Raw genomic sequence first — 17,874 nt, forward strand, 5'->3', positions numbered from 1 at the left:
TCTCCTAAAAGATCCTCTCTCCAAATACATTCACATTCGGAGGTACTGGGAGTTAGGACTTCAACATATGAATTTTTAGGGGTCACAGTTGAGCCCATAAGCATGCCAGTCTCGTCGTATTGAGGCCCATGCTGTCAACATGGCTTATCACTGTCGACTTACCACCTGATCACCTGGCTGAGGTATGTTGCTCAGGTTTCTCGGCTGTATGGTTATTCCTTTCTTCCCATTTTCCATACTGTGCTCTTTGCAGCAAAACTGTGAGGCGCAGCCCACACTTAAGAAGTGGGTTTATATTCCATAAAATTCCTAGAAGAAATACAGGGGCAAAGCTTCACGACTCTTGTTTCAGCAGTAGAATCTCAGGACACCAAAAGCGCAAGCAGCAAAAGAAAAGACAGACATATTGGACTTCATTGAAATGAAAAATGTGTATCAGTGGACATGATCAAGAAAGTGAAGAGACAACCTGCAAAATAGGAGAAAATATTGCAAATTCTGTGTCTGATAAGGCCGAGTATCCAGACTATACAAAGAACATAACAACAAAAAGTCAGAACTCTAGCTTTTACAAATAAGTGCTGTAATGAAGAACCATACACACAAGGTGTTTTGCATGTTTGAGCAGATCCGCAGAATAAATTCTCAGAAAGGTGTATGATTTTCTGATTTTTTGCCCACTGTTGCCAAATTGCCATCCACTGAGGGTAAACTGTGGTTTTGGAGAAGGCTCTTGAGAGTCCCTTGGACAGCAAGGAGATCAAACCAGTCAATCCTTAAGGAAATCAATCCTGAATATTCATTGGAAGGACTGATGCTGAAGTTGAAACTCCAATACTTTGGCCACCTGATCCAAAGAGCTGACTCACTGGAAAAGACCCTGATGCTGGGAAAGACTGAGGGCAAGAGGAGAAGGTGGCAACAGAGGATGAGATGATTGGATGGCATCACTGACTGGTATCACTGACATAGTCATGAGTTTGAGCAAGCTCTGGGAGTTGCTGATGGGCAGGGAAGCCTGGTGTGCTGCAGTGCACGGGGTCACAAAGAGTCGGACATGACTGAGCGACTGAACTGAACTGAGGGTGTACCAGTCAGATCCCCACCAGAATTTATTTCCAAACCTGCTCTGACATATGCCAACACTGACAAGAATCCCAAATGAAGTGTTATTCATCAGAGCTCCAAATGGGAAACAGTCCAGTGACCCTCAGCAGGAGAATGGAGAAATAAATCACAGTCTCATCAAACAATGGAATAGTATAAAGCAATGAAAAAGGACAGAGTTCTGCTATCCACAAGGTGGAGGAATCTCACAGGCATGTCAGTGCCCAAAGGAAACCAGATACAAAGCAGTGCTTCCTGTGGGATTCCAGTGAGGTGAATCACCCGTGAAGTTGAAAGGAAGAAATCATCGACAATGACAGAGATCAAAACAGGGATTCCCTTGGACTGGGGGTGGGGTTTGATGACACGACATAAGATCGTCCCTTCTGCTGCTCGGAATGCCCTGTACTTTGATCCGTATGATAGTTACGTGGGTGTATACCTACATATGAAACTCACTGAGCTGTGTGTGCATCACAGATGCTATATCTCAATAAAAAGAAAAAGATTTATTTTAAAAAGCGCCAACACTGATATGCAAACAGCAGGGCCAGGGCCACAGGGAGGGTCTTTGGAATGGAGGGTTGCACAGAGGCCCTGTGTCTCTTTTGTCCCGTCTTGACCGGCTGCTGGCGCCAGGCGTCAGGAAGGGAGGCTCGCAGTCTCTCTGCTGCCCAGGACTCCCCCGCAGCTCAGAGGTGCAGGGGTGCTGCTGTCTCACTGCCCAGCCTCACCTCCCCCTGCCCGGACAGCTCTGCACCAGCTGTGGAGCAGCTGCCTGGTTATATATAGCCTTGGGCTCCGCATGAAAGGAGCCTCATTCAGCGGCTCCTTCCTCCTGCCTTCAACCCTGCTCCTGAGCTGCCCTCCCTGCACGGCAAGCTTTAATGTTTCTGGAACGTTCCAGGTCCCACTGCTGGGCTACACGTGGCTGTGGGGGGTGGGGGCGGGATCTCCCCCTCAGAGCCAATTCCTGGGGCTCTTCTCTCCTGACATGACCTCAGCTGTCTCAGACTCAGGCCAGGCCCTGGGGTCTTGGGTCCTCAGCTGCCAGGCTGTCTTCTGGGTGAAGGAACACTCATGGGAGGCTGGAGAGCGTTCAGTTGCTTCCTGGGAAACTTGATGGTGGTCCTGGCCCTGCCCCTTCAGGATCTTCTGAGCCTCTGGCTAAAGAGGCTGCCAGCCTGTCCCCCTCACTTCTCTTGTGCCTGGTGCAGGCCCCCGGCCCCGGAGCTCCCGGGTCCAGGAGAGCTTAGTGAGGGGCTAGACCCTCCCGCCTCACCCACCCCTCTCCCAGTGGGCCTTCTGGAGCCTTGAGTCTTTCCTCCAACCTCTGTTAGGCCCGAGTCAGTCTTGCTCCTCTAAGCCAGGGTGCTCCCTCCACCACCCCACATCCGAAGTGGGGCACCTCACCAGCTGCACAGGGAAGGAACCAACACCAGTGCCTTCCGGGGTTCAGCTCAAAACTCCATGAGAGGACCACCCCCGCCCTCCAGGACCACCCCCCAACACACACAACAAGGTATGAACTCCAGCTCTTCTGTGCCACCAGAGGCAGGACACTGACTGTAGGAGACGTGTTCTGAAAATGGGATCCAGAAACGGATTTAAAAATCAAATCTACTTTAAAAGCAGTGAAAGTATTTGCCTTCTCTTGCGCGCGCTCTCCCTTTCTTTCTCTTTTCTCCCCCGCCCCGACTTTCCTCTTTCCTTGCCTTCTTCTTCCTTCCTTCTTTCTCTCTGAACTTCCTTCCTCCCCACTTCCCTTTCTTCCTTCCTAAACTGGAGGATCCCCTAACTGGGGGGCTGGTCAAGGAAGCCAGATGTACGTGGATGTTCCTGGGTTCAAGCTGAGTGAGTGGAGGCCCCCAGGAGGTGGGATCACCCAGCTCTGTGGACTGAGCGGCCCTGACTGGGAAGGGACGGTTTGTTCTGGAGCTGAGGAAGCTCCCTTCTCCGCTGGGGGTTTTCCGTGGCCTGTGTGCTGCTGACCGGTCAGGATCCCCCTCGGGCCCGGCCTGTGTGGAGCACGTGGGGGCCAAGGAGTTATTGGCAGAAACACAAGAGCAAAATACATCCTCTGAGTCTGTGGCTGCCGGCCAGCATCTCCTTCCAATGCGAGCCTTCTCATTTTCATTCTGGAAGTTTTTTGTCAGGTTTATTGCCAATGAAAGGGAGAGCAGACAGAAACAAAGTGACATTTGCTGAGCTGGCTGGATTGTTTCTAAATCTATTGTCAAGAGCACACGAGAGTGTGTGTGTGTGTACGCGCGCACGCCTTTCCCGGTCACTCGCCTTGGTGGGCGCTTGAACTCAAGTTGCAGACGGGCCTTATTTTAGGACCAGCCTGGGGTCCCCGTGCTTGCGCCTGTCCCTGCGTGCATGATACATGGGCATGAGGCCGATGGATGGCGAGTGCCATTGTCAGCCGCCACTGGAAGCATAATGCAGGACAGATGGGCACTAACTACACTGGATAATGGAGAATTCTAATCAATTTCATTGGCATCAAAACTTTATGTTCCTGTAAACTTATGAAAGCCATGAAATTAAACTGACTGCTTCACAACAGACCAGAGTGAGTAATCTGACTGAGAAAAAAGAAAAAGCCCTCCAGAAAAATTAATTGATAAACCAAAACCCAAACTAATGCCCTTTTAAAAATGGAGACTGGGATCCTTCAGTCTTAACATTTATTGCCAGATCCCTTTGGCTATGAGAGATCGTTATACAAGGTCCTTTCCTGTTTTCCAGAAGAACGTGTGGCCTAGGTATTGCTGGCTGCGTCTCTCCGATTGGTGATGGACAAGGAAGGTCCCATCTCCGAGCGCGCAGGGAAGGTCTGGGGGCCACCAGGTGACAATCCTAATGTCAGGAGAGCCACCGGGCCACCAAAGGCATGCTACTTAAAGGAATGCTTTCTGACTTCCACAAGAGCCTGATAACTGGAGGCGAGAGGTGAACAGTGTTTCCTTCATAGACAAAACCCTTCTGCCAGCAGGGCATTTGTTGATACAAAACATCTAAACACCCTTCTCCTCTCCGCCCGTGCACATCACTTGCTGGCTAGGAGGGTAAGGCTTTTCTCCTAATAGATGGTTGGTTTGAATTTAAAAATGAAAGAAGAGTTCATTCGGTCTTCTCCCAGGAGGTGCGCGGCTTCTCTGGGTATTATGTTTGCTAACCAGGTTCACACATCTGTTCACCCAACGCCGGCTAAAACAAAGTCAAGCTCAGAGTGAAGAGCGACATACTCCATGGTTGGTGTAGCAACCCTGACCCCATCACATGAGGAAAGCACGTTTTATGAGTCCTCGGCTGGTGGGCTGTTTTCAGAATACTCTTACAACCCAGGGAATTGGCTGTTGTGCATCTAAGCAAAAAGATTGGGAAATTGGGCCAGTGAATAAATGCTTACTTTGGATCTGTACTACTGATCAAAAAAAAAAAAAAATCGCTGGAAAAAATGAGCCCCGTTCTTCTATTTTGGCTCAAAACCGTCCAAAGAAAATAATTTTTGTCTCCCTCCTGTCCATGAGCTCAGCTCAGTGTTGAACAAACTTCAGCAAAATCACAGCCGAAAGCTCATTCCCCACCTCCCCAACTCCTCGCATCCTTGTTTCTTACCACGGAGGCCTCCCCGGCCCTTTCTCAGCAGGAGAGACCCCCGGGTGAGGTGGGGGGCACTTCTTTGTCCTCTTTCTCTACTTGTCTGTCTGTACATGTCCTGCTGGAGGGAAGGGGCTCCTGAACCTTCTGATACTGACAATGGCCCTTGAGGCCCTGGATACTTGTAGCCACTCTGCGTTCTGGATACTTGTTCTCAAGCAAAAGGGAGCTGATGGTGGCCTGGTGGAAAGCAGGCTGGACCCAGGCCGCAGCCCCTTCTCCCTGAAATTCCTGAGTCCGGAATAAATTGGAACAACCAGATTTTGACCCCTTGGGCTGCATGGTAAAGCCACACACACTGTGAGCTCTGTGAATGGCATTGCATTAAAAAGAGATCTCAGGAGGGTGGGGGAGATCCAAGAAGCAGGGGATATATGTATATATGGGGCTTCCTGGGTGGCGCTAGTGGTAAAGAACCCACTCGCCAATGCAGGAGATAGAAGACACGTGGGTTCAAACCCTGGATCAGGAAGATTCTCTGGAGAAGGAAATGGCACCCCACTCCAGTATTCTTGCCTGGGAAATCCCATGGACAGAAGAGCCTGGTGGGCTACAGTCGGGGGGTCACAAAGAGTCGGACACGACTAAAGCAACTTAGCACCTGATTCACTTTGTTGTACTGCAGAAACTAACACAACACTGCAAAGCAATTATACTCCAATAAAAAACAATAAAATAAATCTCAGAAGTCTCACAGATAAATTCATTTTCTGGTTGATAATTTAAGGTAAGCACATTTTCCACTTGGAAATTGTGCCATGCCAAGAATAAACAAACAACAAAATTTGAGTTAATTATACTGTATTTTGAATTATTCTCCCAGCTTTTCTGAATGTATCGCATGTTTTTTCTGATACAGTAAAACATTTGAATATACAATAGATTACAAGGTCTGTAGTGATGAATTAAAGATAATGTGCTTTTTAATCTATTTACAGATACAGCTTGATAGTTCACAGATACAATTCTTCCTGTTTTTTGGTTGTTGACAGAACATAAGCAGTTTCTTACATTATTTTTAAAATTTACAATTAGGCTCCTTCCCTTTATCTGGAAGGAGATGGAGTTCCCCTCTCAGCAGTGCTTTCATCTTGTGGAAAAGAGACGACGGGAAAGTGCAGATGAGAAGGTCGGGGGGGAAGAGAGGAAGAACCACGAGCAGGTTCGATAAAACGTGACGATTAAAAAAGTAAACTATCCATGCTCTGGAATGGAAGGACGGTTTACTGCCTTCCATGAGCGCTGCTCTCCACAAACACGTGCAGTGTGCAAGAATGCCCAATCTAGGATGGAGCGTGCAACCACCCAAGGCCAAAACACTGCTGGAACAAAACCGCTGTTGCCCCTTCATGGTGATACAATGATGTAAACAAGGAAAACACGCCCCGGCGACCCGTCAGGACAAAGCTGTCAGGATGCGGTGACACTGCCCTGTTGCGCTGCAGAACTGGTTTTGGTAGGAGCATGAGTGCATGGATCGAGACAGTGGATGTTGATTTAGTAACTGGATCACCCCGGGGACAAGCTCCATGCTAAAACAATGTCTGTTACGAATCATGAAATCGACACAGGGTTTCCTAGAGGATGTTAAGGCTTTGGGTTTTTCACTGGTGCTTGTTTGTGTGTTATTGGTGCTTCGGTTGAATGCAGTGGCATGAAGCAGGTGTGCCCAGAGGCCTCTCCTGGCACAACCCACCCGATGGCTTATGATGTGGGGCAGCGGTGGCACCCGAGGGGCTGGGCCCCTGCTGTGTTAGATCACAGAACGCTGGAGTCCCCATGTTGCCAACATCCACTTCTCTAGGTGTTCCCAGCTGGTCCTCTTCTCTGTCCCTGACCACCTCCAGATCCAAGAACAGCTTTGGGGACTCCAGGACCGTGTGTGGCATTGGTGGGAGTCTATTTGGCTTCCACGAGGGCCTGAGAGTCTGGCTTGCTGCTGCCTGGGCCAGCCCAGGACTGGAGGGATGAAGAATCTCTTTGTGAGCCTGGATCAGGCCCCAGCTTGCTGCTCGGGCAGCTTCTTGAGGCTAAAACTGGAAAGGACTGGCAGATGGTCTTCTGAAGGGTGCTGGGTGCCAGAGGCCTGCCCCAGACCTGGCAGCAGCTTGTGCTGAGGGGTTTGCAGCATCTCAAGCTGGGCCAGAGCATGGGGCTTCCTTCTTGTACTGCAGAAGGAGGAGAGAGGAAAGCCAGTCTCCTCCTGGTGGCCAGACTGTCTCAGGCACGTGGGATGCTCACGCTGGCGCTACAGAGCTCCTGCCAGAGGTCACCCATGAGGCTGTTGCTATGGGAACAGATGCAGGAGGTCTTATGTTTGCGATGGTGACAGAAACCATCGGTCAGGAGGAACACAGACAAACTTTTTCGGAGTCTCGGTAACTACTGAATGGCGAGTTCACAAGAACACGCCAGGTTTTCTCTCAAAGCACACGGGTCTGAGTCTATTGTAATTCTGCCAACATAAAGGACAGCGGCAAGAGATAAGGAAATTTGGAAATGAGCTGCTGAAGGGACTGAAGTGGCACACCGTATTGGCTACATAAGAAAAGTCACTTGAAGGATGTAGATCACTGTCCATGTGATTCATGCAATAAATTCATTTTGTCTCATTTGAAATATTTTTTGCAAAAGGATGCTTTTATCCTAAAGTATCTGGATAAGTGCTTCAAATCTCTTTTTTCTTCCAAGTAATTTTACCTTATCTTCTTAGATTTAGGTTTTAGTTGAATCAATTTCCTAAAGCTCGCATAAGTCACATTCTTCAGTATTAAAAAATAAACAACCAATGGAATCCTAAAGCTCTCTAGGTATTATGGTAGATTAGGGTCTTTAGGAGTCTCTGGAAGTCCTGGACTGAAATTTTGGGAAAGCGCAACTCGCATGCAATTAATAATACAAACAGGAGACCAACGACAACATTCAGCCATGCTCTTCTGTGCTAAGTGAACACTCGAAGTGTATCTGCGATGCCACCAGAAGTCTTTACTCTTGAGGAAGAAGAGATATCATTCTGGCAAATCAAAATTACCAAAGACAAGTTCCACTAACTCACCATTTTGCCGAGATTTGCTTCCAAAAGGCAAACTATCTGTTTCCTCTGTAAAGAGTCAACAAAGTTGGTTTTGGCATGGAAATTGTGAATTATTTTATAATATTTCAAGTTAAATGGCTAAATAATGTTTTTTGTCTTTTCCCTCTAATATTTCCCTGAAATACTGCTGGAGATGTACATACAGATATATAAAGGCATTTCAAAAACAACATAACATTACATATAATAATAAATTTATTGTGTAATCAACAGTTTGGGGGGAAAAAACCCAGATTTTGTGTTAAAGGGATGTGATCTAGTTCTGTTACGTTAGCAGGACACGCATGACACCAATATAATCTGTGTTTCACACGGACCTTTCTGAAGGCACCCACGTGTTGCAAACTCTGCCTCCATTCCCTGATGGTCTTGGTTAGCAGATGGACACAAGTCCATACAGACACTTGAGTAAGTTGAAAACTTCTCCATTCTAAGCAGACACTAGACAGTAATACCTGAAACATTCTACACATAATTCAATAGCCAGTCTTACAAAAAGAAGGGGAGGGGGAGAGAGGGGGAAACGGATTTACCTTGCTAGTCACTTGCTGACCTACTGACTAATCTTACCATTTAAATGCACAGTGTTTCACCCCACCACCTGGATTCTTTGTTCTTTTCTTGTGAAGGAAGGGGCTGTTAAGCCATGAGATGGCCTGGGTTGACAGGGTGATCTGTCTCTGGCTGTGAAGCTGGGAGTCACTGGCAAGGACTGGCTGAGGATGGCCAGCCGCTCAGAGACTGTGAACCTGAGCTTTCAAACCTGTTGGACAGAAGAAAACTCCCCCACCTTCAGTGAGGTATGGTGAGGACAGAAGGGGTTCCAGGTGCTTTGAGTTCCTTGGCAGAAAACTGTCATAGAGTGAGAGGCTGCTTTATGTGTAGAGGCACATTTGCATATGTGAGAACTTAATTTTGTGGCTGAAGAGTTACTTTCTTTAAATCAATAAAGCATCTGCTTGAAGTGTTGCCATCGGTTTGTCTGTGCTCCTGAGGTTTGGGAGTGAGGCGGCATAGCACTGAAACCTACTTGGGAGGTCAAAGGTGATGGTGGGCAGGGGGTAGGGGCTGCGGGTAGAAGGGAGGGAGGCACAAGTGTCCCTGGAGAGGAGTAGCCTCCACGAGACCGAGACCGGAGCTGGGGACTGGAGGCTGCGAAGCAGGGAAGGCTGGAGATGGAAGCCTTGGGCGCCGGGGTGTCTGTGCCCAGGGGACTCCCAGCGGAGCGTGCTCAGCCACGTCACTCCCCTTCGGCTTCCTTCCCGGAATCACACGGACAAGTCCAAATGGTTCCTGCTTTCTGCGATCACTCCTCTTGCCCTGTCAACCTACAGGGCAAGAATTTTGCTTGCTGAGAAGATGGAGGAGGTCAGAGGAAGACGGAGGAGGAGCAGCTCTGAGAACGCTGCAGCCTGCTGGAGGCCCCTCAGAAGGAGGTGGGATGGGCAGAGGCTGTGGTCCTCTGACCCCCAGCAATTCCCCGGGAGGCGGCGGGGGCATGCTTCACTGAGGGTGTGACTCCTGAAGGGCTGCCCCCAGCCTGGTCCATCCAGGCCAGTGCCTCGTCCTGCCCAGCTCCGAGACCCCAGGCGACATCCAGAGAGGCCTGTTTTAAAAATAAAATATATGACCAATGTGGAGCGCCTCCTCCCTCATGGAGGGGCCAACACAGTATTGGGGCAGCTGTTTTCTCTGAGTGGTACCTCATCTGTTGCCCTTTCTTCATGGAGAGACTGAAGACTCTGTGAGACCGTGAAACAAAAATCATCAGTAACAGACAACACCGTTTAAAAGTGTCAACAAGGACAGGGGTGTCTCAGAATTCTTTTCCGTTTCCTGTGGGGTTCCTAATGGGAGAGCCATCAGGAAAAGCAGTGACTGATCCCAGGGGCTCCTCAAATGGCCTCAAGTGGCAACCACCACCTGAGTGAGCTTTGGCATGTCGCAGGTACTCAGTGCATACTGTCTGAATGTTACTTATCTGCTGGAAAGACTGACGAGCTTCATCTTTATACTGAAAAGTTCTTTGAGTGGCTCTTCAGATGTACTCAGGTAACTCAGACATTAAAGTCTAAAATATAGTTGGACTGGAAATGCATGTATCAACAAGCAGCATTCATCTGTTTATTCACATTTCCAATGGAGAGTCCAGAAATGCGTGGAAACTTCACCCGCAGATGCTTGTAATTAAAAATCACCATCCAGCCTGTTATTGTAGATCACGGGTATTTTGGTTTAGATCGAGGAACATGAAGTGAGTTTATTTTTATGTGCATTTTTTTTTTTTCTGGAGAAAGGAGTCACAGCTTTCATCAAATTATCAAAGGCTCTGTAAGCCCCCCCAAAAGGTTAGGAATTGCTGCTGTTGATGACTGAGATTTCAGGAAATGCTCAGATTGCTCAATGTCTGACTGCATAATTCCTTCTTCCTTCCGACTTTCAGGCCCAGCAAGGACGTGAGAATTCCCCATGCTTGGGTTACGCTGATGTAAAGTTAATAACTCTTTGGAGTTATGTTATTTAAAAAACAATTTTTACAAAGGAAGAGTATAAAAATAGACACTTGGGGAGATTTTGAGTTTACGCCTATGTGGTGTGCAAGTGTGTACTTTTTCTTAATCACTTCCTCTCACTATCTGCTGCCCCAGTCCGCTTCCTCTCCCTGGCACTTGGGATCCAACCCAGTGGCCACCATGACAGATTTCCACCAGAGAAAAGCCGCCATGTGGAGAGATTTCAGCTGAAAGAGAGAACTTGTCTCCAGCCCCAGCATAAGGTCCACATGACCACCACAGTAAACCACACCACCAGACGAGCCGGTGTGACCCAAGGCCCCCAGTTACCCAGAGACACGTATCAGGCAGGACATCCCGAGAGCTCACAGATCACTTCCCAAGAGACCAGAGAAAAGGTCAGCCCTCAACTTCGGTAAGGTCAATTCTTTGCACTTATTTCAGAACTGTCTCTAAAATGCAAGCTATTTTTTTTTTTTTTAAAGGGATAGAATAGATGAAAAGGAAAGTGAAAGCGAAACCACAAATGGTAAGACCTGGAGCTTGCTGTGAGAATTAGAGGTTGCCTTTCGAGACTGTTAGAGAAACCTCGGAAAGTCCTTGGGGTGTCCTTTCTAAGAGAGAAACGCAACAAAGACTGCTGTTCCCTCACCTCCTGGAAAGTTCCTGAAGATGCCTGCAGTACAGACTCAGAGAAAGAGCACCCTCGTCAATGAGCGCTGTCCTCACAGGTTCCAGGATCACCTAGACGCTGGGTGCCTCTGAACCGAGGAGCAAGGCCTGGGCCATGTCTGCACCCCCCTTCCCTGAGTCGACAAGAGGGTCCTTGCTTTGCAGTTGCACCTAAATACTGCCAGGAAAAACCACAGGGAAGGTGCTAACCCCCAGCAGAGCCAGCATTTGGCTCCAGGTATGGAGGTGCTGTGAGCCCCTGTGACGTGTGAAATGGCACGTGTATTTTCTGGCAAAGACACTCTGAATTTAAACAGATTCTGAACTGGGTTTCTGACCTTCCCCGTGACACAGGCCTCCCAGAACTCTGCAAGGGAGAGGCTATGTGGGCATGTCCTTTTAAAAAACTGACTCTATTTTCTCAGTCAATTGCTTGAGATATTGTGGGAGAAACTCTTTAGGAGGCCTAATAAAATCAGGATATGGTCACAAGCAAAATTTGTGCTGTAACCTGCTTCTGTTACAAGTCCCATGTAGAAATAGATACTTCTCAAAAAAAGTTTACTATAGCAAATACAGTCATTTAACACACACACACACAGTAGGGTTTTTAGTTGCCTTGTTTTCAAAGTCACAGTGTAAAAGACCCGCAAGCTCTACTTCAGCCACAGACGGCTGGCAAGGAGGCTGCTTTAATCTCGGAAGTGGCCCCAGTCTTGTCAGTGAGGAAGTACCAGGCAGCAAATGTTGAGATTTTAGAGTAGTTTAATGTTCATTGTTTTGGGGCGGTGGGGGGTGGGGTGCATTTTGAAATTATCAGGACTAACAATTTAAAAAGGGTAGAGCAAAGGAAAGATGGAGAACTCAAACAGTTGGTTCTCAAGAATTTAATTTCAGATTCTAGGCATGACGTGATTTTCCGAAACCACCACCAAAAAGTGCTTACCTCGAAAACCTAGAAATGCAAACGCGGACAGACCTTTGGAAACTACAAATCACGACAGCCCACGTAACGGGAAGCACGCGGCCCTTTGGCTCTCAGTGTCAAGTGCAAATGTGCGGGCGTCTCCATAGCACGGTCAGGGTCATGGAGCCGTGGGGAGCCTCCAGGCTCTGTGAGGGTTTCATAACTGATGCTCTATGTTTGTCTGCATTGGATACAATTCTGTGTGCTTGTTTATATGGATTTGTACATGGAGAATTTGATCAGACCTGAGGCCAAGAAGAAAACAGCAATTGCAACTCAAAGCAACTATATTTACACACATTCAATTCTGAAGTATTGCTTCCTGCCCTAAGTTCACAGGAGGTATGCCACTCTGAAGGACGCCTCCACTGAATCCAATCGGGAGCGCCTGAGCCTGCTGCTCAGAAGCCCGTCTGACTTCAGCAACAGGCTGTGTCGGAGGCCCAGTGCGGCCCCTGCGGACACTCTGTGGTTCTGTGCTGAGGTACGCTTCTGAGCAGCGGCTGGGAGGGACCCGAGTCACCAGTGGAACACCAGAGGGAACACCTGCACTGGTTGCTTAGGAAGGCTCGGGGTGTTTTTTAAAGACAATTTAAACTGTCCTTTGAAGGATCCCATTTGCACAATGCTGAACTGGACCAGTGGGGGTCACCACGCTATCCCTGTATCTGCAGCCCCTTGGCTTCCTAGGAATCACAAACAACCTTTGCAGGAGGGGAAGGAAAAAAAAGAGTTTGCAAGGGAGGAAGTATGTACAGAAATGAGCTTTGTGGAGCAGAACAGCAGAGAATTCAGCAACGGCCCAGCAGCCCCTGGCCACCACGGTAGCTGCAGAGCCTGGAGCCCAGGGGTGGGGGGGCAGGGGGTGAGGGCCTTACATGACACACACCTTAATACTGATGGAAGGAACCCCTGACGTGCCCACAACCCCGATGGACAGGCAGAGCATCAGGTAGTGTTTTTAAGAAAAAATAAAAATTCTGCGATATTTTATAAGAATACATTCTTTAGAAGCAAGAGGTATTGTCACAGTCATCCTTTCTCCGGCATTGGAAGACCAACAGTCTGACAGTAAAACCTGAAGGCAAATCCCCCTGGACGTGGAGATCCTGGCTTATGACTGCGCTGCTGGGGGCCATCCCAGGCACGTCACTGGGGAGCTGGCTGATCCAAGTCAATACTTGATGGTGCCAGGGAGGGCAGATTCTGTGCAAGTTTGGCAAAGAGGAGTGATAAAGGGACTTGGTGCAGATGCAAAAGCTACACAGAGATTTGCTGGGGATGAGAAAACGCACAGGGCACGTCGGTGAGGGCCTCACACAGAGAAGGAAGGACCTAGCCCTCCCCTACTGCATGCGCTGCAGCCACCTTAAGAGGGAGGTGTCATGGGACTGTGACAGGACAACTCTGGCCTGAGTTCAAGTCTACATAAACTTCAGACTCAGTGTGGCAAAACAGTTACAAGGGGGATTACGGGATTAGTAACAAAGGGCACAGAAGCCAGTTCCTTGGGTTTTCTGTACTTCCCCAGGTTCCGACGCCTCATTTACATCCAGACGATTCTGCCCCTACTGACAGTGTAAGAGCTCCACCTAAAGAGGACTGGGATCCACTCACCAGGCCCGATCCGCCACAGACAAGTCCTGCACAGGCTGAGAACGGAAAAGCTGGAGAAACTTCCCGGAAGTGGAGGCCAAGCATTGCCTGCCAGCCCTGGTACTCAGCCCAGACCTGCTTCACACCGAGCCGTTCTGACCCAGTTCCTGCCATGGGCAAGGGGGAGGAGCAGAGCTTTTGCATTCAAAGTGGTGGCCGAGGGTGCCCTGACCCAGAGCACGGGCCATGCCCACTGGGCATGTGTGGCTGGAGCTCTGATGCTCCAGCACGGCCCAGTGTGGCTGGAGCTCTGATGGCCCCATCTTCATCCTTCCGCTGTGACCTACCCCTCACTCCAAGCCTAGTTCCTTTTGCTAGAGAGAACAGCCCAGCAACCCTCCCCGAGACACACACAGTTCCTGATAAATAAATAAATAAATAAATGCAACCCTCGGATGTTTATTTTGCGTTTCCCTCTGGGACGAGTCACCTTCAAAGACGAGCCCCTCCACTCCAGCTGGAAGACCCCTCAGGGCAGGGGCAGAATGGAAAAGGGCTTTTAGATACCTGAGGCCTGGGTTCACAAGCTGTGAGACCGGTTGGCGTTTGGAATCTTGGCCTGCATGAGGAGGAAGCCCTAAAGCTGCTGGGTGTGGGGGGCCAGTGGGTGCAACCACAGCCCCCAAGGGCCCGATCGCCCTGGAGGGTGCGGGTAGGGGGTTGCCGGCTCCTTGCGGTCCTCAGCCTGCACCCCCAGCACCCAGCCCAGTGAGTTACTGGCACTTGATCTCATATTCATGAATACAAGTGTGTGTGCGTGTATGTGTTTACATAGAAAGGTCAGGTCACTGGAAAAAAACACTAGTATGTATACATGAAAAAAAAAAAAACCCTCAAAAACATTATATTAGCAAAAAAAAAAAAAAGTGTCTCGTGAGAAAAAGCAATAAAAATCTTATTTTAACCACAGCTTCTGCTTTAACGTCCACCAGCATCCAGCGCCACACGCTGGCTGCGCCTCCCTGGACTCCAGGCGCGCCAGCCCCTGAAGGCACTTGTTCTCCAAGCTTCTGACGGTCACACCGAGTGGGGGAAGGGGAAGGAGGTGGATGAAAGTGAACCCTGAATGACTGTGATCCACACAGAGGTTAGGGCTGCAGTGACCACACGACACGCCGTCCGGGGACGGGGACGGTGGCGCCTGGACGGACAGAGCACCGCGGGCGGGCTGGGCCGCGTCACGCCCTCTCTGAGACGTTGAGCTTCGTGAGTTCGTTGGCTTCCTCCATCCCCACTTCTTCACAGTCGCTTTTCTCTATGGCTTTGCCGAACCGACACCTTTCCTCGGCTCTGACTGGCTCCTTCCAGGGTCTCTTAGCAGACGGGTGAGCGTCCCTGGTCTGGGCGTTGTTCTCGGAACCCGGGGACACCTGGTCCGGGTTCTGAACGGAAGGCACCAGGCTGGCTATCTCGTCTGTGGGGGAGCGTCCGATGCTGCCATCCACCTGGACCCGGATGTCGGGTGAGATGGACAGCTGGTGCTGTGGCACCAACCCACTGTCTGTGCACTTGGGGTACAGGTAGGTCTTCATTTGGCCTTTGCCCTTGACGTTCACCGTCCCTCGGTAGTCGAACTCGTAGCCCATCTTGCTCAGGATGCGGTAGCTCTCCTCGCTGACCTGGATGCGGCACTCCACCCCCGTGGTGTCCATCCTGCTGGCGATGTTGACCGTGTCCCCCCAGATGTCGTACAGCAGCTTGGTGGTGCCGATGACGCCCGCCGTCAGGGGCCCGTGGTTGAAGCCCACCCTGAGCTTGAAGTTGAACCACAGCATGTTGTTGTTGAAGTCGTCCACCACACGCATCATCTCCTTGGCGAACTCGAAGAGGATCTGCAGGTGCTCCTGCGGGTGGCTGCCGTCGCGGCACTGCGTGGCGTTCAGCCCGGACGCGGCCATGTACGTGGCCCCGATGGTCTTGATCTTCTCGATGCTGCTGTAGTCCGGCTTGCTCAGGAGCTCGTCAAAGTCCCCGATCAGCTCGTTGAGGACCCTGTAGCACTCCTTGCCGCCCTCGTAGTTCTCCTCGTAGAACTCGCTGAAGTTGACGATGCTGGCGAAGATGACGCCTCCGCTGTCGTGGTTCTTGGAGTAGGTCTGGGACACCTTGAGCTGCTCGGCCACGTGGTAGGGGATGATGTTCCGCAGCAGCCAGTCGGCCTGGTCCCTCATGCTCTGGATCTTGGTGCGGTGCAGGTCCGCCTCCACGTCCCCGTGGTAGTGCAGGCGGTAGCTGACTTCGAACTCTCGGTTCAGGAACCAGACCAACAGGAGCAGGAGGAAGAAGACGAGAATCACCTCCTGGCCGATCAGGCTGGCTGGGCTCCTGCCGTCGTGAGGCAGCGAGGCGTTGCACAGCTTCCTGGTGGAGCTGGAGGGGAAAGAGAGGACAAAGGGTGTGCCTCCTGAAACGTATCTTTAAGTAAAGTTACTGCCCAGCACTTCCAGGTCCGAGCCAGCCCTGCCTAACCAGCATCCTGCACAGAGTTCTGTGCAGCTCAAACCTTCCATCACCTGCAGCTGCCAAGTGACCCATTTCTGTTTAGAAAGATGTGGCAAGGTAGAGTCACTCTTGTAAGATTTCTATATTAAGTGCTCTGTTTTTCAGAAGTCTTTGGCTCCTTGATTTTTAAAATCTTGTCTGTTTTCCCAACTTTCTATTTTGAAAAGTCTCCACCTTACAAAAAGGTTAAGAGACTAGCAAAACACACATTTGCACACCCTTCTGCATCAAACTGTTGTCAGCATTGTGCTACTTGCTTCCCCCCTTTGTCAATACACACTCCACACGTGTGCACAGTGGTACACACGTGCGTGCACACTCACACAGGCACACTTTGCTGAACATTCTGAAAGTAAGCTGCAGACACCAGGCCACTTCAGTCCTGAACTGCTCAGGACCTGTCTCCTAAGAGCAAGGCCATCTCCCTGGGAACCACACCACACCGCCATACCCAAGATATTTCATATCCTCTGATACTTTGATACAATCTGCCTGCCCCCTCCTTCCCACCCTGCTGGGTTAGTTCTGTCTTGCCAAAGTCATTTAAGACAACTTTAACATTTTTAAAATATATATATAAAATGTATACTTTTAAGAGTAACATTCTGTAAGAAACTCAAACATACCATAAGCAATGGAAAATAAGTGTCTTTCCTATGCGGTGCCCTTTTGCACTATTCTAACCCTTGGCTGTGCTGTCACAACCAGACGCTGGCTGAGGGTGCTTGACTTCGCCCATCTTTGGGCTTCTAGGAACAAGGTTGCAGCAGGTATTCCCAAGTGCATCTTTGCATATATCCCATGGGATATACTCCTGAGCATGGACCTGCTGAGTCATGTAGAATACCGCACTTAGAATTCCAGTGGAAATGTCCAAACTGCCCTTCTAAGGGTGGAACCCATTTCTCTTCCTTCTGACGACCGAGTCCGCTAGGACTGTTCTGCGGCTCCACGCAGTGTTGTGGAGGTGCTGTAGGGCCACAGCTGGCGCCCGAGGACTGAAGATGAGCATGGGCTACTGCCTCTTCTAAAGTTTATTCTTTAAATAGAATTTTTTTTCCCACTTAAAAATACTACATACTCAGCATAGAAAGGTTAGGGTAAAAGTAGAAACAAAGAAAAGATTCACCATCATTGCACTATCCAGAGGCAATCACTGTTAATGCTTGTTGAATTTCCTTCTCATCCTTCCATCAGCTTACACGGCTGTGATTGCTCTGCTCATGTAAACTGTTCCCTGCTGTACTCTAAAATGCACGGAGCGGGCTGCTGGGTCACTTATAGGAATATAATTATATACAAAACAGATGGATTCTGAGTGTAGACAGAGCCGTGGCACAGAAAGCTCAATTCTGTAATCAGAGTGCTTGAAACGAGTTTTACTGTTAGCAGTAACTTAAGGATATTAAAAATAATGAAATTGACCAATCTGGCCATAATGCCTTCTGTGAAACACAGTCCCCAAAGCCCCAGCCTTGGCATAATGGCCAGGTTGGCTCCCCCTGAAGAGCTCTGGGACCCTTGGGCAGGTCACGCTATCTTTCAGGTCTGTTTCCTCATGTGTAAATAGAAGATGGGCTGGAGTATGGCTAAGTCTCTATTGGCCCAAGGGCCTGTGCAGAAAGGGCCTGAGGCCGTGTCGTAGAGAGGCCCATGGGCAGGGTGCCCTAGGTCGGCATTGGGAGCTTGGCTCT

The 17,874-nt window shown here is 49.6% G+C and overlaps 1 protein-coding gene across 2 annotated transcripts in view; it reads right to left on the minus strand.

The window, feature by feature from the left end:
* Positions 1 to 5,560: 5,560 nt before the first annotated feature.
* Positions 5,561 to 17,874, minus strand: part of ADCY9 (adenylate cyclase 9) — a 110,478-nt gene continuing 98,164 nt past the window's right edge. For both annotated transcript variants that reach the window (XM_061401028.1, XM_061401027.1), the window contains exon 11: positions 5,561 to 16,048. In XM_061401028.1, coding sequence (XP_061257012.1) covers positions 14,857 to 16,048 — 1,192 coding nt within the window. In that variant the 3' untranslated portion in view covers positions 5,561 to 14,856. The remainder of the gene's footprint in view (positions 16,049 to 17,874) is intronic.

Source organism: Bos javanicus, chromosome 25 (assembly GCF_032452875.1).
Source record: "Bos javanicus breed banteng chromosome 25, ARS-OSU_banteng_1.0, whole genome shotgun sequence".
NCBI classification, from domain to species: Eukaryota; Metazoa; Chordata; class Mammalia; order Artiodactyla; family Bovidae; genus Bos; species Bos javanicus.